The sequence below is a fragment of the Erythrolamprus reginae genome, chromosome 1 (genome assembly GCF_031021105.1).
Source record: "Erythrolamprus reginae isolate rEryReg1 chromosome 1, rEryReg1.hap1, whole genome shotgun sequence".
NCBI classification, from domain to species: Eukaryota; Metazoa; Chordata; class Lepidosauria; order Squamata; family Dipsadidae; genus Erythrolamprus; species Erythrolamprus reginae.
In genome coordinates this window covers 17,923,999-17,943,955 of record NC_091950.1, presented here as the reverse complement: position 1 = coordinate 17,943,955, position 19,957 = coordinate 17,923,999, and the positions used below count along the sequence as shown (strand labels likewise).

General features: G+C 42.2%; 2 protein-coding genes across 10 annotated transcripts in view; one reads left to right on the top strand and one right to left on the bottom strand.

Annotated features, from left to right (window-relative positions):
- Nucleotides 1-605: 605 nt before the first annotated feature.
- On the top strand, nt 606-4,511 carry GDF1 (growth differentiation factor 1). Its single transcript, XM_070732416.1, has 2 exons — nt 606-1,096; nt 3,321-4,511. Exons 1-2 carry the CDS (start codon nt 820-822, stop codon nt 4,127-4,129), a joined length of 1,086 nt encoding a protein of 361 aa, XP_070588517.1. The 5' UTR covers nt 606-819; the 3' UTR covers nt 4,130-4,511.
- Nucleotides 4,512-6,484: 1,973 nt separating this feature from the next.
- UPF1 (UPF1 RNA helicase and ATPase) overlaps nt 6,485-19,957 on the bottom strand; it is a 45,934-nt gene continuing 32,461 nt past the window's right edge. For 2 of the 9 annotated variants that reach the window (XM_070745849.1, XM_070745822.1), the window contains exons 20-24: nt 16,821-16,902; nt 16,299-16,475; nt 12,819-13,036; nt 11,701-11,820; nt 6,485-8,981 (exon numbers count right to left, since the gene is read on the bottom strand). In XM_070745849.1, coding sequence (XP_070601950.1) covers nt 11,704-11,820; nt 12,819-13,036; nt 16,299-16,475; nt 16,821-16,902 — 594 coding nt within the window. In that variant the 3' untranslated portion in view covers nt 6,485-8,981; nt 11,701-11,703. Of the gene's footprint in view, nt 8,982-11,683; nt 11,821-12,818; nt 13,037-16,298; nt 16,476-16,820; nt 16,903-19,957 lie in introns of all 9 variants that reach the window. The other 7 variants (XM_070745859.1, XM_070745886.1, XM_070745867.1 and 4 more) reach the window with 5 other exon arrangements.

Below are 19,957 nucleotides of genomic sequence, written 5' to 3'. Positions count from 1 at the left end.
AAATGTCGCTACAGAGCACTGCACACCAAGACAAATAGACACAAGAACAGGTTTTTCCTGAACGCCATCACTCTACTAAACAAATAATTCCCTCAATACTGTCAGACTTTTTACTAAATCTGCACTTCTATTTCTACTAGTTTTTTCCTCATCTTTCCTATCATCCTTTTCCTCCCACTTAGGACTGTATGATTGTAACTTGTTGCTTGTATCCTAAGATTTTTATTAATATTGTTTCCTCATTGCTTATTTGACCCCTATGACAATTACTAAGTGCTGTACCTCATGATTCTTGACAAATGTCTCTTTTTCTTTTATGTACGCTGAGAGCATATGCACCAAGACAAATTCCTTGGTTGTCCTGTCACACTTGGCCAATAAAATTCTATTCTATTCTAAAATAATAGGGTATTTTTTTTACCCTTGGTAGCTTGAGGGTATGTAATAATAAAAAATAAATATTTATTTAATGAATAAGTAAGTAAAATGATGGGTTGGTGGCTTGTAGCCTGAGGGCATCACAGAAAGGCCACAGCCTCACTTTCCCTTCCCCCCTCTCACCTGAAAGCCATCCCTGCTGGGGAGGGAGGCCCGCCCATCATTGCCTCAGGCCTCAGGGCCTAGTCTGCCCCTCCCCAGAGACCCTTTGGCTCACGAGGGGGGAATCCACCTCCAGTACTTAAAAGGCCGGCTCTCCCCCCTCACCTCTTGGCTTTCTCAGGTCGGCTTCCTTCCTATTTCCCGGGCAGGCCAAGCGCACCGGGGGCCCCTTTTCCTCTCCAACCGAGAAAGACGCACCGGCTCTTCCTTTCCTTCCTCATGGGGACTCTGGGCCTGGGAATCCTGGTGGGGCTCGGGGTGCTGCTCTGGATCTTCCCAGGCGTCGGGTCGGCCTTGCACCCTCAGGAAACGGTGCTCTTGAGATCTCTGGGCCTGAAAACCAGGCCCAGCCCCAGATCGCCCGCGCCGGTGCCGCCCTGGCTTTGGAAGATGTTCCAGAAAAGAAGCGAAGCGTCGTCCAGGGAATCCAGGGACCCGTGTTGGGTGGAGGAATTTCAAGTCCCCGGAAACGTCATTCGGGTATTCCCCGACCAAGGTAAGCTAAGGCGGCATGTGGGGAAATGAGGCTAAAAACGTGCGTTCAATCCTTATTTGTAACCGGCCCTTTTTGGGGTTTTTTTTAATCCAAGCAGGAGCGTTTGGGCGCGCGCGCGCAATGCGCTCCGGCGCGTGTGAATCTGGTTTGGGGATTTAAAAAAATTAAATCTCATTGAACCCCCGAATCCGTGCGGGGATCACCCAGAAATTTGACCCAGGGTTAACCTCGAGGAGGAGCATTAACGACTTGGCAACCGTTTCGGCGGTTTTTATTTTATTTTAGAGGCGTTTGCAAAAAAAAGTTAGCTCCTTATTTATGAACTTTACGCGCCGCCCGGTTTGGCCCCTCTTCTTTCTGGTTTCTCCTCTTTCTTAACCAGGAATCCGCTTCGTTATCCCAGCCGTCCAGTCATAAAAAATAATAAACGCTTATTGAAAGAAATGAAAATTGGGAAATCGACGGCCAGCAAAATATTGAGGGTCGCTTGCCCTTAATCGATGGCACAGATGCGCATATGGACTAGTCCCTTGTTTCTCGGGAGTTTATTTTATCTATTTATTCAATATGTATGCCGCCCAACTCCCTAGGGACTCTAAGGTCACAACCCAAAATAAAACATACAAATATCTAAAAACAATTTAAATCCAAGTTTTTAAAAAACCAACAGTTTGGGTTGCAGCAAGTTGTTTCCAATCAAGTTGGCGGCTTATGGGAGAAACGACTGGATTTGGAAACGTGTCCGCTTGAATGGGCGTAACTCGATTGCAACTTGGGGAGGGGGGGGGAAGCGGAATGAAACGGCCGTGGGCATGGGCCATTTGTTTGAACACGGAGGTTAACACGGAGAAAAACAAGGCGTGGGAGCAAGTGGGCAAAGGGAAACCCACAATATATTTCTGCGCGTCACGATCGAACTGCTAATATTTTGAGCCGTTTGAATGAGAAGATGGGGAAGGGGGTGGAAAATTAAAACTTAAATTAATCCACATTTCAAAATAAGTCTTCTAAATAAGGATTTCTACCGATATTTTTTAAACATACAGAGAAATATTGCATACTTGGAAGATGCAATAGTTGTTTCTCCCCTTACCCACGTTGGGATCCAGATAGTAAAAAAAAATCTCCCACTGTCTCCCAGCGTGCGCCTTGCCCTTGCTGTCTTTTTAAAAGTCAATGTTAACGTTAATATTTATAATTTAAATGTTTTATCGTTTGTTTGTATTTGGTGGTAAGCCCCTAATCACTTAAGCGAGTTGGGTGGCATATAAATTTAATAAATACATAAACCAAGAAATAAAATTATTTTTGGAGGATAAAAAAGTTGTAGGTACTGTACATTTCTAATTGCTGCTAAACACAGCTCCTGAAATCTCTATTAGAGTAGCCTTAATTAATCCAATTAATGAATGGATTAAAAGAAAAATGATCAGTTGGTATTTTTCCCAAGTTGGTTGGGTTTCCTTCCCCCCCCCCCCTTTTCTTGGCCAATTCGATTCATAGCAGAAGCAAAGTAGGTGGTCTTATTGCCTCATTTCAAAGGTTTCCAGCATTGTGGAATGGGCATCCAACTTTATCCCAGGAAAGACCAGAGCAACCAAACCAAATTCAAACCCATGGAGGTTTGCTTGGCTGAATGACCTTGGTGGCCATACAGATTATGTAAGTCTGCCCTTATACTATTTTCTGTATTTTATCCATCCTAAGATAAAATACAGGAAATAGTATAAGGGCAGACTAGAATGAACCATGAGGTCTTTTTCTGCCGTCAATCTTCTATATTTCTATGTAACAGTGGAACTAGGACAACAGCTCACTTAGTGACCATTCAAAAGTTACAAAGGCACTTTCTTGTTGCTTTTTCATCACCATTGTAGCTGTAAATGGTCACTAACCCCTCAAGCTACCTTGAAGTAAGTTGGTTGGCTATAAATTTTATAAATAAACGAGACAATCACTAAACAAGGATTATATGTATATTTACAATGAAATTCTTCTTCCTCTCGTTTTTCAGGAATGACTTTGCCTCCGTGGAAGGTTGGGGTAAAAGACTGATTAAAAATGTTAAGGCACTAAAAAGAAATTGAATTCTTTTAGACTGAAATGTTTAGTGAGTGGCATTGTCGTTTTGTCTGATGGCTGTTCCCTTCTCCCCATACCCCAGATACCGTCTGGTTACATTTTAATGGTCCTAAACTGCTTTTGATTTCTACCCCCATTCTAGGACACTTTATCCACCAAGAAGAACCCCGGAGTTGGATATGTCTACAAAAACGGCTATATTTTAATTTCGCCGCACTGGAGGAAGGAGAAGAGTTGACCCTGGCCCAGCTGGAGATCCAGTTCAGCCACAACCAATACCAGGGTTCCAATTCGGTTCACCCCTTTGAGTTAAGCCTGTATCGGGCTCCCCAGATCAGCCTGCATGGGATGCCAACCCATACTTACAGTCGCCAACTCTTGGTGGAGCGATCCTTCGTCCACTTGCAAAAGTCCTTTGCCTTCAACCTGACGGAGGTGGCGAAGGAGTGGCAGACTCCCTCCAAGAACTTGGGCTTGCTCCTTGAAATCAGCCTCCCGGCGTCACCAGAGCGCAGCTTATGTTCCAAGCTTGATACCATACTCAGCACCTCCCTGTTGGTGGTTTCCCTCACTCCTGGGCAGTGCAAAAGCACCAGGAAAAGGCGTAGCGCTTACTACATGCCAGTCTCTGCCAGCAACATTTGCAAACCCCGCCGGTTGTACATCAGCTTTAACGAAGTCGGTTGGGAGAATTGGATCATTGCTCCACAGGGTTACCTGGCCAACTACTGTCTCGGCGAATGCCCCTTTCCCCTGACCGAGGAACTCAACAGTACCAACCATGCCATCTTGCAAACCATTGTGCATTCCCTTGACCCCACTGGGACCCCTCAGCCTTGCTGCGTCCCCGTCCGCCTTTCCCCCATCTCCGTCCTGTACTACGACAACAATGATAATGTCGTGTTGAGACATTATGAGGATATGGTGGTGGACGAATGCGGCTGTCGATGATTCACCACTGCCTCCTTGACCAACAGGTTGCTATTTCATCAGCCTCTTCCTGCTGTATCTTTAGTTGAGCCACCAGATGTTCAGTTAAGATAATTAACTCCTTTTGGGTGGATAGAGGAGCCGCGTAGTTATGGGATCTTAAAAGGTGGGATGCAAAATGCTTTTGTCAAAAACTGCTGGAGTTGTGTACAATCTATGGGGAAGCTACCTCTTACACCACCATTAATCTATTTTTAAAAAATGTGAGCAAAGTAATTTGATGGTTCCTAGGATCAAAATCACCAGAATTGGTTTTACAAAAGTAATATATTTTAAACTGCTGTACGACTGATTTTAGAATTCCTTTATCAACGACTTTGGTTAATAAATAAATAAAAACTGATTTGTGAAGCTTGTGTTATTTGTTCAGGATCTTCCTTCAAACCAAATTGCATTGAATTTGATTGATATCTAAAATAAGACCAAACACCAAGCATATGCTTATCAAAAGAGCATGGGGAGAATCTGCTAGGCTAAAGTGTCTAATACATTTTATTTTACAGCATATAGCCAACCAGTTACTCTTGTGTAGCAGATAAGACAAAATATTTTTCTGTATTGGGCATATCCGTAATATATGATATTTGCAGTTATGTGACTTCTGCAAACAAGGCTGATGCTGCCATCCAGGAGTCCTGCATGCCTTTTTAAAGCTAGTAGCCACCATAATCTGACATGAAAATTCTGAAATATCAACGCTAAGTGTGAAGAGATACTAAGGAATGCAAAGTTGCATTTTGGATTCCGAATCTTCACCTTTTATTAACTACTACCCTTGAAAAGTGCTTGGAGACTGCAAATAGTCCAGAATGCAGCCGCGAGAGCTGTTATGGGTGTACCTTGGTAAACCCATATAACACAAGGTGTTGGTTATCACCTATAAAGCCCTACATGGTTCAGGGCCAGACTATCTACGGGACTGTCTCCTACCTCCCAGAGACCAATAAGAGCTCACAGAGTTGGCCTCCTCCGGGTCCTGTCGACTAAGCAATGCAGGTGGGCAGGACCACGGGGGAGGGCCTTCTCTGTGGCCGTACCAGCTCTATGGAAACAACTCCCCCCCATCCCCAATATCCGTACTGTTCCCACCCTGCTGGCCTTTCGCAAAGCTACAAAGACCTAGTTTTGCCGACAGGCCTGGGGGTCATAAATTCACAGCTTGATGGCCAACTGTAAGAAGGGTGTGTATTATTATTATTATTAGATTTGTATGTATGTGAGTGGTTTTTTTCAAATAACTTTTAAATGGTTGTTTTAGTTTGTTATGTTTTAACCTCAGGTAGCTATTCGACTTCTTTTACTGTTTTATATTTATTCTTATATTTGTACTGCTGTTGTAAGCCGCCCCGAGTCCTTCAGGACTGGGCGGCATAGAAGTCAAATAAATAAATAAATAAATACTAAATACATTTGCTGAAGAGATACGACTGGATTTTAAAATTGTGATATTAAATGGAAGCATGGCATATGCTGTAGTTGCCCTAGTTAAAAAAGTCAGGTGTGGCGAATGCCTCCAGTAAAAAATACTACAAATTATTCCTGTATGTATATTTGATACAGATTGAAGAAGCATAATACCGTATAAGAAATTCCAAGAGAAACTTATTCATTTGCTCCTGAGTACTGGTTTCAGGAATATGGGTTTGCTCTTGTAAAATCTTTGAGGGTAATTGGCAAAAGCCGATTCAATTTTAAAAATACAGTGATACCTCATCTTACAAACGCCTCGTCATACAAACTTTTCGACATACAAACCCGGGGTTTAAGATTTTTTTGCCTCTTCTTACAAACTATTTTCACCTTACAAACCCACCGCCGCCGCTGGGATGCCCCGCCTCCGGACTTCCGTTGCCAGCGAAGCACCCATTTTTGCGCTGCTGGGATTTCACTGAGGCTCCCCCCCTCCATGGGAAACCCCACCTCCGGACTTCCGTGTTTTTGTGATGCTGCAGGGGAATCCCAGCATGGGAATCCCAGCAGTGCAAAAACGGTGCAACAGAAGTCCGGAGGTGGGGTTTCCCAGCGAGGGGAACCTCAGTGAAATCGCAGCATCGCAAAAACACAGAGGTCCAGAGGTGGGGTTTCGAGGCAAAAGGGGTGAGTTTTGGGCTTGCACGCATTAATCGCTTTTCCATTGATTCCTATGGGAAACATTGTTTCGTCTTACAAACTTTTCACCTTAAGAACCTCGTCCCGGAACCAATTAAGTTTGTAAGACAAGGTATCACTGTATAAGACGTATGACTCTCTCTGTGTTATATTGGAAAGGCTCCTTGTAGGTTGATTGCTACACATCTTAATAACTAAACACCAGAATTTTGAGTCCCCAGGCACAGAATGCAAGCGTTTTTATTAATTTGATGAGAAACAGATTTTAAAACAAACTGAGACAGAAAAAAAAATCAGCACCGCGCTAGCACTGATGTTCTGCTGGGGGTTTTGCACTGAAACTCAGCATTTTATAACCGCTACAAAAGGGTGGGGGGGGGCAGGGGAAATCAACACGAAGAGGCAAGCTATGCTACCTAAGTGAAATGTGAGGAGGGCAGGGGAAGGTGGGAAGACAGTGGAAGGATGAGGGGGCTACATTTACTTAGTGGATTGCATTGCACAAAGAGGTTTAGCGTTTCGTCTAGCTCAAAAATCTACACAGCCACACAGCGAAGGGGATGGCAGAAGAAAAGAAATTAACAAGCAGTTCTCCAACAGTCGGAATAAAAATTCCACGTTTCAGGCAGGAAGGTGGCCTGTCTCCCTTTCCCATGCACATGGTTAGAAGTCTAAACTCTGGAGACGTTTTCAATTAATAAGAATTACAGATTTGCAATTCACGTGTTTCCCCTCTTCCAAAACCTGCAATATAAAGCAAGGCCCAGTGAATGCCAAGTGGTGGGCAAAAGAAGCCACATAGGCTTTCTTGCATAACGGTGGAGAGGGCTGTTTTGGGTTTGGGGAGGGCAGGGCAGTAGGGCAGAAGTGGGAATGAACATTATAAAAAATGTTCAAATTTTTGAAATAAAAAGGTGGTTCTAAAGTTCATGTAAAGCTAGGCAGGTTTTTCCCACATGTACAAAAAAGTTAAAATGGACGCTTAGAGCCCTTTGATTGGAAAAAAGAGGCTAAATTAATTATTTTTTTAAATCGCACAACTGGGCAGTTGGTCAAACTGTCTCAGGTAAAGGAACTCCACCCTTGGTGGCAAGAAAAATCAAACCAATCATAGGCTAACAGGCCAGCGTTCCCAATATTTCTTTAATGCAGATATGCATAGTTTGTGCTGGGAGCCAAGGTGAGTTTTTCGTGGGTTCCCCCCCCCCCCTTTTTTCATAAATTGCCCTTTTCTGGTGGGGATTTGAAATGATAAATCAAATGAGCCTAATTGAGGGTCCTGCACCTTCCCGTGGTCTCCAGCTTCGTTTAAACTTCTGATGCTCATCCCACAGCTGAATGTCAAGAAAAAAATACCCTCCGTGCCAAAAATTAAGATTTTTTGCCCCAGAGTGGCCACCCTTAAAACATCTGCCTGCTCTTCTTCCCCAGACAAACTTATCTCAATATATCATCAGAGAAGCTTTACTTCAAAACCAAAATAATCCCCTGTTTCCACTACAGTTTTCCCAATGTCGGCAGCAACTAATAAAAAAAGCAGGTCAATCCCAGCATTCTTCTTTCTCAGGGGCCAAAGGGCACAAGATACTCCTCCTCTTCTTTTTGCAAAGCAGTTACCTTTAAACCAACAGCCCAGAGAAGAGCCCAGGCAGGAACCAATTTCAAACTCACACATCACCGTTCTGATTTTTCCACTGCACTGGCAGGATGCAATCGGCTTCCTTGCAAGATACCCCAAGAAGAAGAGTTTGATTGACTGAAATCACACAGAAGAGATTGGTATTCTAACTTGCGTTAAAAACGTACAGATATAGATATATAAGATATATATATATATGTATCTTTTATGCTTGGTTGGTTGGTTGGTTTTTAAGCATCTCAAAACAAGGATTTTCCTCCAGGTCCACTACTAAATTTCAGAGACAAACTTCTTTTTTTAAAAAAATCCAGTGCTTCTTTGAATTTCTTAAAAAAAAAAAAAAAAGAACCAACCCATCTTGCCATTCGGACTGTGGGTGAAGCCGCACGAGGCTCAAGGCCTGATCTTGGACAGCAAAACCCACACATCTCAGAGTCGAGTACCAGTCACAGCTGGCTTCCCCACAAGCGTCAGGACATTTTTCTCTTGGATGGTGTGCTTGTTCCTAAAAAAGGCCTTCAAGGTCTCCCTTCCTTCCTTCTTTCCTTCTCTTGAAAACGAAAAACGGAGCGATTGGTACATGAACAACTCTGAGATGGGTGTTTTCCTCTCCCCACCTGTTCTAACTGTGAAAACCCTGCTTGCAATACGAACGGAATGAAATGATTCTTCTAAGACCCTTCCTCTCTTCCTCAGTGGGTGTGTTGGTGGCAGGGGAGGGGACAGGGAACTTCGCTGACCACTCAGTTCTTCCAGGGCGAGTTAGTTCTCCCTCTCCCAGTGAGGTGCCAGTTGGTCCTCCGGTGCTTCTCTTCCCATCTCCGGTCAGTCTCCTTGCCTCAGTGAGCTAGCAGTGGGCTCTCTTCTTTCTCTTTCGCTCTCTCTCGCTCTTCTTTCTCCTCTCCGTTGGTTTCTCTCTTTTTATCCCTCTCTCTCCTGTTGCTCTCACAGAGTCGCTTCAGTTTTAGCAGTGGAAAACAGGTATCCATTTTATTTTAATTTTATTACCCTGAATAAATTGCTGTTGAACTAAGCTCCACATAAGCTTAGCTCTTCTCCTTCAACCTAGAGGGAAGAGAAAGAGGTCATTAAGTCATGAGTCAAAAAGAAGGCGGTGAAAATATTTACTGTCCCCTTGCATCCTGGACTTAAACTGTTTTAACTCCTACCCTCAAAACGTCACAATAGAGCACTGCACACCAAGACAACTAGACACAAGAACAGTTTTTTCACGAACATCATCACTCTACTAAACAAATAATTCTCTCAACACTGTCAAACTTTTTATCAAGTCTCCACTTCTATTTCTACTAGTTTTTTCTCATCATTCCTATCACTCATTTCCTCCCACTTAGGGCTGTATGACTGTAACTTGTTGCTTGTATCCTAAGATTTTTATTAATATTGTTTCTTCATTGCTTATCTGACTCCTGTGACAATCATTAAGTGTTGTAACACATGATTCTTGACAAATCTATATTTTCTTTTATGTACAGTACACCGAGAGCAAGACAAATTCCTTGTGTGTCCAATCACACTTGGGCAATAAAGAATTCTATTCTATTCTATTTTCTATTCACATCACAAGGTCTGGATTAAATTTCTGAACACTTTCCTCAACAAAAATAGTTCAATGAATGGGCATAGCCATCACTGCCATAACACTGCCCAGAGCCACAATGGACTATAAATGTTATATCGTACTTTTCAGAGAATAAGATGCACCTTAGCTTTTTGGGAGGAAAATAGGGGGAAAATAATTTGCCTACTAGGTATTCATCTAGCTGGTGCCCTTAGTCTGGTCAGCTTCAGCACATTAGTTTGCTAGTTTGAGCATGCATGCTTTCTTTTTTATCCCCTGGTTGGGATAAAAAACAGTTTCTAAAACACTTCACTCCTCTCCCTCTCTCTCTTCAGAGAGAGAAACAATGAGAAAAGCAGGCAAAGAGACGATGGCTTCACTGGTTAGCATCTCCTTAGGGCTGAAAAAAGGCTCAGTTGATTATCTGGAGGAAGCAGCAGTGAAAAAAAGCAGGCAAAGGGAAGATCGCTTAGCTAGCAAAGCAGGGAAGATTGCTTCAGTAAAAACTACATTCAAAGTATAAGATGCACCCAAATTTTGAGCCTCTTTTGGGGTAGGGGGGAGGTGTGTCTAATACTCTGAAAAACACGGTAAACGAATTAGCAAAACTACATTTAAAATTTAAACCAAGAAACCACTTCCAAAGTAGCACTTTCTCATATGTTGGCATTCATTCATTCATTCTTTATTTAGTTATATTTTTATTTTATTTATTTTATTGATTGATTGGACTTATATGCCGACCCTCTCCGTGGACTCGGGATGGCTCACAATTCAGATTTTCTTCAAGAGGCCAAAATATACCCAGAAGTGAATCATACACTATGCTGTTAGTAGAATGTTTGTTTTCACAGTTGTAAAGAATTTAAAACCCCAAAAATGATAGAAACAATTGATATGTGAGTCTTGCCTCTACTTGGATTTAATATGGAGGAAGAAACTGCCACTTTCCCCGAGTCTGCGGAGAGGGGTGGCACACAAATCCAATAAATAATAATAATAATAATAATAATAATAATAATAATTCCATTCAGACAGATTGAGTCAACAGCCACTGATTAATTGCCTATCTATTAAGGTTTTCAAAGTTTCAAAGACATTTACTGATTTATGTCAATTCCAATGGAATATATGTTGTGGTAGGAAGTTTCACCACAGAATGATGCCTTGTATGAAGTGCTTCATTTGTTTAAATCTAAATTTACTCATTTAAATTTCACAGGGGATTCCCAAATGGACTTTTAAGAGCCAGAGAAAAACATTTAGGTTTTTTTTCCAGATCTCAAAAAAATATTATAAAAGCAAGGTGTTTTTCTCAGCAGAATCTAATTTCAAGGTTGCATTGCATCTGAAGAAACAAAGGAGAGTGTAATTTGGTGTAATCTTGGAAACTCAAAACGAATTGGAAACTAATGTAGAGAACTAGCCTAGAACAAAGGAGAAATTTCCCAACAATTAGAACAATTAAATGGTATGGCTTCCCTCCAGAGGCTGCAAATGCCTATTTCCCAACTCCTGGTAAGCTAGTAGGCTCATGTTTTACTCTCCCCAGGCTCCAAAGGCTTTCCTGGAGCCAAGGGGAGGATAAAAACTCTTCCCCATCCCTCCAGAGGCTGTCTGGAAGCTAAAAACGCCTTCTGAGACCCTCTGCGAGCCAAAAATCAGCTGGCCGGCACACACATGCACGTTGGAGCTGAGCTAGGCCAACAGCTCATGTGCCAGCAGATATGGTTCCGTGTGCCACCTCTGGCACCCCATGCCATAGGTTCGCCATCACTGGTACAGGGTTTACTGCCTGAACAAGAGGTTGGACTAGAACAGTGTTTCCCAACCTTGGCAACTTGAAGATATTTGGACTTCAACTCCCAGAATTCCCCAGCCAGCAAATGCTGGCTGGGGAATTCTGGGAGTTGAAGTCCAGATATCTTCAAGTTGCCAAAGTTGGGAAACACTGGACTAGAAGACCACCAAGGTCCCTTCCACCTCTGTTATTCTTATTCCCTTATAGCCCTCAGCTTCATCAGGACCTTCATTAAGTTAGCAATCTTAAATAAGAAAAAGAAGCAAAACAATCCAAGAACACCTATTTACAGACTCCTCTCATGTCTGGGAGGCTTGATTATTCAGAGCAGCTGAGAAGGGCAAGAGATACTGGTGAAGACTATCAAGCATTTTTTTTTTTTACCCTTTAAACCACCTTACACTCTAATACTGTGACAGCCCCGTCACTCCATGTTGATATGCGCGTTCCCCCTGGTAAGTTGAATCCTGAGACAGGGCCACGTCAATCTGAGATTTAAACTCATCACCAAGGTAACTATCCTGAAGAGAGAGAGAAAAAAGCAAAATTTTAAATGAGCATTTATTTATTTTTCATCCAGAAAGATCTACTGAGCCAGAGGTGAGAGACACTGATAAAACTAAGATGTACCTTGTTTTCTTTACCCAAATGTGCTACTAGCTACCGTTTTACAGAAATAATGATGAAACAAGCAACTCAGAAAGAATAATTCAAAATAAAAACTGTTGATAGATGATTCAAAACTGTTTAAGAACCAGCTGAGCAGATAACTGGAAGGATATTTCCCAATTCTGACACCATCACAGTTTCTCAAATGAAAGATTGATCAGAGGAGGTTTTTAAACACTAGGCACAAGTCAATTTGAAGCAGTTTTCCAATCCTGTACTCTTCAAATGTCAGGTTTACAACAAACGCATTAATGGGGGTAAATAGTCTTAACGCATCTTGCAAAGAACAGGTAGCAAGAGATGTTCGACCTTTAGAGGAAACACCTCTTAGATCTTAAACCAAGAAGATTGTGCTACTACTTGCTGTATTTTTCGGACTAGAATACATACCGGTGTATAAGACATACCAAGTTTCAAAAAGTTAAGTAAGAAAAAAAAAAGCTTTTGTCCTCCCCGCCCCGCAGGAGCACTTTGCAGGCCTCCCAACCCCTCACAAACCTGTGCACTTCATTTTTCGCAAAAGGGGACCTGTTTTTGTGAAAACTGGGGCACGCAGAGGGTTTGGGAAGCTTGCACAGTGCTCCTGGGGCCTGAGGGAAGGCAACACCCCTGGTTTTTCACAAAAGCTGGGGTGTTTTTGCCTTCCCCCAGCCCCCAGGAGCACTCTACAAACCTCCCAAACTCTCTGCACCCCCCATTTTTGCAGAAAAACTCCTCTTTGGAGGATGGGGGAGATGCGTCTTATACTCCGAAAAATATAGTCAGGCCGAAGCCATCATTCCCCATCTCTGTAGAACATCGTCAGAATCCTTTCCCCAAGCAGCAGCTGAGAATCAACCCACGTTGTTACCTGTGACAATTCCGGCTGGGAGAGGCCAGGCTGGCTCATCTGCGAGGGCTGGCTCATGGAGATGTAACCCTGAGTCAAGGGGCCCTGAGAGAAAGGCTGGGAGACCACGTCTTGGCTGGCCTGGCTGTTGGGGAGGTTCGACTGGCTGGCTCCTGGAATCCCAAAACGATTCTTCTGTCGACCGCCACGGCCAGTTTTGCCTTTCAGGTTTCCACGTCCTGCAAGGACAACCAAATCTCAACGCAGGTATCCTCGGCCTATGACTGCAGTTGAGCTCAACATTTCTGTTGCTAAGTGAGATATTTTGCCCCATTTTGTAACCTTTCTTGCCACAGATGTTAAGTGAATCACTGCAGTTGAGAAGTTAGGTTTGTAAAAAGTGATCACATGACCCCGGGACACTGCAGCCGTCATAAATGAGAGTCAGTTGCCAAGCACCTGAATTTTGATCAGGCAACCACACAGATGCTGCAACAGTCACTAGTGTGAAAAACGGTTGTAAGCCACTTTTTTCACTGCCGTTGTAACTTCAAAGGGTCACTAAATGAACCTCTGTAAGTAAAGGACCACCTGTACACAGACAGACACAAAACTTCTGTTTGGCAAGACTGGGCAAGATAGGTGTTATCTACCTCTGGGATAGATCACATTCTACGTGCTAGAAACTACAAAACATATTTTATTTATTTATTTATTGGATTTGTATGCCGTCCCTCTCCGAGGACCTGGGGCGGCTCATAACATATCAAAAACAATATATCATATATATATATCTAAAAAATCCCATTAATATAACTAAAAAAACTTTTAAAAACACTAATAAGATTTAAAAGCATTCATTCCCATTCACACAGCAAAACAGACTACACTCGTCGGCCAAGGGGCTACAGTCTAATGGCCCCAAGCCTGGTGGCATAAATACGTCTTTAAGCTTTTATGGAAGGCGAGGAGGTGGGGGCAGTGCGAATCTCCAGGGGGAGTTGATTCCAGAGGGCTGGGGCCCCCACAGAGAAGGCTCTTCCCCTGGGTCCCGCCAAGCGACATTGTCTAGTTGACGGGATCTGGAGAAGGCTGACTTTGTGGGACCTAACCGGTCGCTGGGACTCATGCGGCAGAAGGGAATCTTAATCATGTTGCAATAGACCTAGGGCACATCTGGCTTGCTGACTCTCCTTGCCCATCCTGCATGGATTGCTTTTATTTTGAAGGCATTTTTCCCCCTAAGTTTACAGATGTGTGTGTGTGGGTGTACCTACCTCTGCACCTTTGTAGGCCTTTTGGCTCAGCCCTCCAAAACAGTCCCAGTTTGGGAAAATTAATTGCCCACCTGTGCTAGAAACTCCCAACTAAAAATCTACCTTTCTAGCTAAAAGGTTATACACAAAGCAGAATATGTTGCTGAGTGTTAACCTCCCTCCTACAGACAGCAATTTTAATTGTCAGCAATAATTTTATTCTGCTTGTCTAAAATAGGTAAAAGGAAGAGTTGCTTTCTGGTTCTGAAGTAAGCAAGATCAGAACAAGTCAGGCAGACAGAAATTTAAGAGTCAGCATAAAGAATGTTGTGAAAGTTATAACCTGAAAATGTAGAGTTATATATTGACCACATAAGGGGAGGATGTTAGTTCTATGTACAAAACAGTTGGGCTTGCAATAAACCATGAATGCAATATATAAACAATGAATGTTTGTTTGTATTGAAGTACTATAAGCTTTAAGAGGTAGTGTTGCAAATTACCATAAGAGGGAGCCAGAAAGCATGATTCGCTCTCTCTGCTCTTTGTGCTGATTCACTGTAACTGATGTAGTAAGCTCTGTGTATTGGATAATAGTTTGATGGATTTGTAAGATGTAATGTACTGTATGTCTGATATGTAACACGAAGACAGGCTTGTAATATTATTATTGTATTAAGAGATATTGACTGATTTGAATGTGTATGACTGGACTGTTTAACTGGACTGTACTATTTCTAAAGTAAACACTATTTTATACACTTTAATGTATCCGTCTTGTATGACTGAATAATTACTCATATCTCCTGGATATCTGCTGAAATCCCATGTTTTCCTCTATGCATGTCCTTGACAACTCAAGGGTTCTGCACATTCCTTAATAGGCTTCATTTACAAGGCCTGCTGATGGAGCACGATGCAATCTTGGGAGCAAACCTCTTTCACTGACAATGTATTTTATTTCATATACAGTGTTCCCTCGATTTTCGCGGGTTCGAACTTCGCGAATACCCTATACCAGTGATTTTCAACCTTTTTTGAGCCGCGGCACATTTTTTACATTTATGAAACCCTGGGGCACATTGAGCGGGGCGGGGGCGGGGGGGCTAAAAAAAGTTTGGAGAAAAAATTCTCTCTCCCTTTCTTTTTCTCTCCATCCCTCTTTCTCTTCCTTCCTCTCTTTTTTGCTCTCTTTCTCTCCCTCCTTACCTCCCTCTATGTCTTTTTCTCTCTCTCTTGCTTTCTTTCTCTTGTTCTCTTTCTCTCTCTCTTGCTTTCTCTCTCTCTCTTGCTTTCTTTCTCTTTTTTTCTCTCTCTTGCTTTTTCTCTCTCTGAGCTTCGCGGCACACCTGACCATGTCTCGCGGCACACTAGTGTGCCACGGCACACTGGTTGAAAAACACTGCCCCATACCACGGTTTTTTAAAAAAATTAATTAAAAAATACTTCGCAGTTTTTTTCCTATACGTTTTTTCCATCCGATGACATCATACGTCATCGCCAAACTAATAATTTTTGCAAATAAATAACAAAAAAAAATAATTATTGTTAATAAATAATTATGTTTATAAATATCAGGATCACTATTCAATGGTGAGTACCAGAAATAATGGTGAGTAAATGGTTGTTAAGGGAATGGGAAATGGTAATTTAAGAGTTTAAAGTGTTAAGGGATGGCTTGTGATATTGTCCATAGCCAAAAATGGTGTATTTACTTCCGCATCTCTACTTCGCGGAAATTCGACTTTCGCGGGCAGTCTCGGAACGCATCCCCCACGGAAATTGAGGGAACACTGTATATCACATTGTTCTACTACTACTGGAGAGCATCAAAGCTGTGATTCCCTTCAATTATTTATGACAGACATATCCAATGTTGGCAACTTTAACACTTGTGACCAGGCTGGCTGGGGAATTCTGGGAGTTGAAGTCCACCAGTCTTTAAAGCTGATGAGGATGGACACCTCACTTTATGGTCTTTACTTGTCTTTTCATATATTTTTGTTTTATACTTAAAAAAAAATTGTATACTGCTGAGAATTCAGATTGTGATGTAAGTTTTAAAAAATTCAGTATATCAATACAGATATGTGTACTGAAGATGAATGCACGCCAATCCAGAGACATGCTATTTAATGACATCTGCCAAAGGCTGCAAATTACAATCCCTTCTGCCTCCCTCTGCTGCCATCCCATCCCCCATGCACACATTCACTTACTGGACATGTAACAAAATAATTTGCACCTGCAAACATCCCACCTGCAGCTGGTCCATTGGCCTGTCCAAAATACCCTGGTGGAGGCATGGGAGGCATCACCAAGTTGAATGGGATAGGAATGTTCATGGTGGTGACATGACTGGGCCCAGCACTGATCATCCCAATCTGATCGTGTGTTTGGAAATACATGTTGGATGGCCGGCCTGAGAACGTGTGGAGAAAGATGTTGAATAGTTTTAAGATGAGAAAGCTACTTTAATATATTTATTTTACCCAGATCTTTTTCTCTTAACACAAAATGGGATAAAGAATTATTTGTCTCCAAACTATTGATATGGAATGGCATATGGAAAATCCATAGTATGTATCCCACCGAATCTACTGTGTAAAGGTGAGTTGCTCTTGGCAAGCAACCCCACTAAACTAAATCAAAACAATTAACAACCACAGAAGGCAGGCCATGACTAGTTTAGGAATTGGCAGCTATTTTGTGCTCAAAAGCCAATGTATCAGTTATTTGGATTACAGAAAGTCTTAACATCTCTTACCTTGGCTGCTGCGATCATAAACTGATCCAGGGATAATAGCTTCACGGGCATCATACATAGCAGTTGTCATAAACCGGGCTCCCTAAAACAAAATGCAAATTAAAATATGTGAAGAGGACATAAAAACTAGTTTTGTTCTGTCACAAACATCTGTAATAGCTACACAGAGAAGACTAACCTTTTGCCTCTAAGCGAGGTGGGCAGCAAGCAAGTCTAATAAATAAACACATTTTCCTTACAGGACTATTGAATACATTTACAATATGTTGCTATACAGCTTTTCTCCTAGTTTTTCAGAGTTTTTCTGGGAAAGATACATGGGAGATGCCATCCAAAGCTGCTGCTGCTGCTTTATGCAAGATGATTCATGATCTGAATCAGTTTAAAACAGATGCTTAATTATTAGCGTATTTACTGATTACATGGCTAGAATGACACCTGGTATAATGTAACAGAAATTGAAGACATTCTCCAAGCCACCAAGTCCAAATTCACTGTGTGAAAATGTGGAGTCCTTGATACTCTCTGAGCTTGGTTGTTTGCAGATGTTTCATTACCCAACTAGAGAACATAATCAGTGCTAATAAGTGGAGGTGTGGGTTTACTCCCCGTTTATATGTAGTAGCTTATCCTGCCAATGGTGGTGAGGGTGGGGTTTTCTCCCTGGTAGTTCCTTCATTAAGGTACAGTTTTTTGCTGGATTGTTTTTCCTGGTGTTCATTCATCATTGGCATCCTTCAGTCTTGAAAGACTATGGTATCATGCTCCGGAAAGAGTTCCTAAAATGCTGTATGCAAAGCTGGAGTAATCTCTCCAGAGTACGAGGCCCGGGTAGGTTAGTATGGAGGATAGACTGTTACCCAAGTAGCAGATCCTCCCCTCTTCACGTCTCTGAAATAATCCAATGGAACGGCAAAGTTGGTACGATTGGTTCCAGCTACTTCGCAGGAGTTATCAGAACGTGGCTGTACACAGTTATGAATTGCTTCCCGGACTCCAGTTCGAGATTTTGCTTCAAGGTTTACTCTTGAAGCCTTTTCCAATGATGGATACAGCCGCAAGGCAGTGGAGGTTTGCAGTCAGAGTTTCCCTTCTCCTAGAAGATGATTTTGCCGCTTTATTTACTGTTGGGACGTAGAGCCCTCTTTCGTCTTCAAAACTGTTGACTATCTTCTCAAGTAACCCTGGAAAGGGGCCCTTACAAGATGCTACCAGTCAGGCCAGCTGGACCAAAGTTTTTTAATGAATTATTACTCCTCCAACGATGGTACAACAAACGATGATCTTCCAAGTATTCATGTAAATTTGGACAAATGGGAGGGGGGCGGAGTAGCCTACCTGCCCATTGGTGGCAAAAGGTAGGGCCAGAAATGGGGAGAGGGAGGAAAACAGCCAAACAGCCTTCTGCTGCACGAATCCCAGCAACCAGTTAGGTCCCACAGAGTGGGTCTTCTCAGGGTCCCGTCAACTAAACAATGCCGCTTGGCAGAACCCAGGGGAAGAGCGTTCTCTGTGGTGGCCCCGACCCTCTGGAACCAACTCCCTCCAGAGATTAGAATTGCTCCCACCCTCCTTGCCTTTCGTAAGCTACTTAAAACCCACCTCTGCCACCAGGCATGGGGGAATTGAGATACCCTTTCCCCCTAGGCCTTTACAATTCTATGCATGGTATGTTTGTATGTATGTTTGGTTTTTTATTATAATGGGTTTTAATTGTTTTTAGTATTGGATTATTGTTATACGCTGTCTTATTATTGCTGTTAGCCACCCGAGTCTCCGGAGAGGGGCGGCATACAAATCCAATCAATCAATCAATCAATCAATCAATAAACAAACTGCCTGCCAGTGGCAAAAAGCAAGATCAGGAATGGAGAGGGGAATGAAAGGAGCCTAGTGTTAATCCCAGATTATCTGGGTATTTGTTCCTAGTGTTTTTATTGTCTCTTTTTAATGGCATGTGTGTGACTTACCTCTATGTGTCTACTGATTTGTCTGAATGCCAAACTTCTTGAATTCCCTAGCATTTTTGCATTTAGGATGCCTATAGTTTCCCAGCTGAAACTATGGTTGAATCTGTCCATGTGGAAATTTTCATCCTATTTTCTGACAGTGCTTGTCCTACATAGCATTTGTGACAGTTCTTACAATGTTATGTTGCAGATGATCTTCTTGGGCTACTGGGTCTTTTTGATTTCCTTAAGATGTTGTTGGTTTGCATGCTATGGTGATGCCATCTGTTTGTAAGAATCTGTTGATGGTTTTGATGTATTGTGTTATCCTTTTCATACTCTGTGTTAATTATGCTGTACTGGGCTGAGTGATTAAGAAAATATTACCCTAATGAAGGAGTTGTAAGGAGAAAATTGCATCGCCTCAACCCTCAAAAATTTAATTCTGAACTACATATATTCTAATTCTTGCAAAATGACTCTTCCAAGTAACTTAACAAGCACTCTTAATGGTAACTTGCCTTTCTATTATTCTTTGTGCATAAGCAGCCTTTTTCTTGCAAGATCTTCACAAAGATTTTTGCATAGCCACATTTGCGCTTTCAATTGTCCTCCCTTTTTCCCCCTCAATGAAATTATCACTGTCATTGTGTAATTATATTCCTTTATAATACGGTCTCCACCCCAAGCCAAGTCTTTTCCTACTTGCTTTATCTGTCATGAAATCCTGCATCTGACTTTAATAATACTTAAAATATATTAAATGGTTGTTCCCCCTCCCACTCTTCCTATTATTTTCATTTCAGCCAAATCTCCTAATTAACTTAGAATCAGATCCCAATTAGCTTACCCACTTGATCTCTTTTCACTGCTATTCATGTTTGTTTGAAAAATCTGCATTTGGGGGGGGGGGAACACTCCCTAGTATGGTGTGTGTAAATCAATATTAACATTAACAATATCACTCATGCCCTCATCACCTCGAGGCTTGACTACTGTAACGCTCTCTACATGGGGCTACCTCTGAAAAATGTTCGGAAACTTCAGATCGTGCAGAATGCAGCTGCGAGAGCAATCATGGGCTTTCCCAAATATGCCCATGTTACACCAACACTCCGCAATCTGCATTGGTTGCCGATCAGTTTCCGGTCACAATTCAAAGTGTTGGTTATGACCTATGAAGCCCTT

Coding starts and splice junctions, on each gene's coding strand:
- GDF1 (XM_070732416.1), top strand. CDS start 820: ATGGGGACTCTGGGCCTGGGAATCCTGGTGGGGCTCGGGGTGCTGCTC. Junction 1,097..3,320: donor TCGGGTATTCCCCGACCAAG/GTAAGCTAAGGC, acceptor CCCCCATTCTAG/GACACTTTATCCACCAAGAA.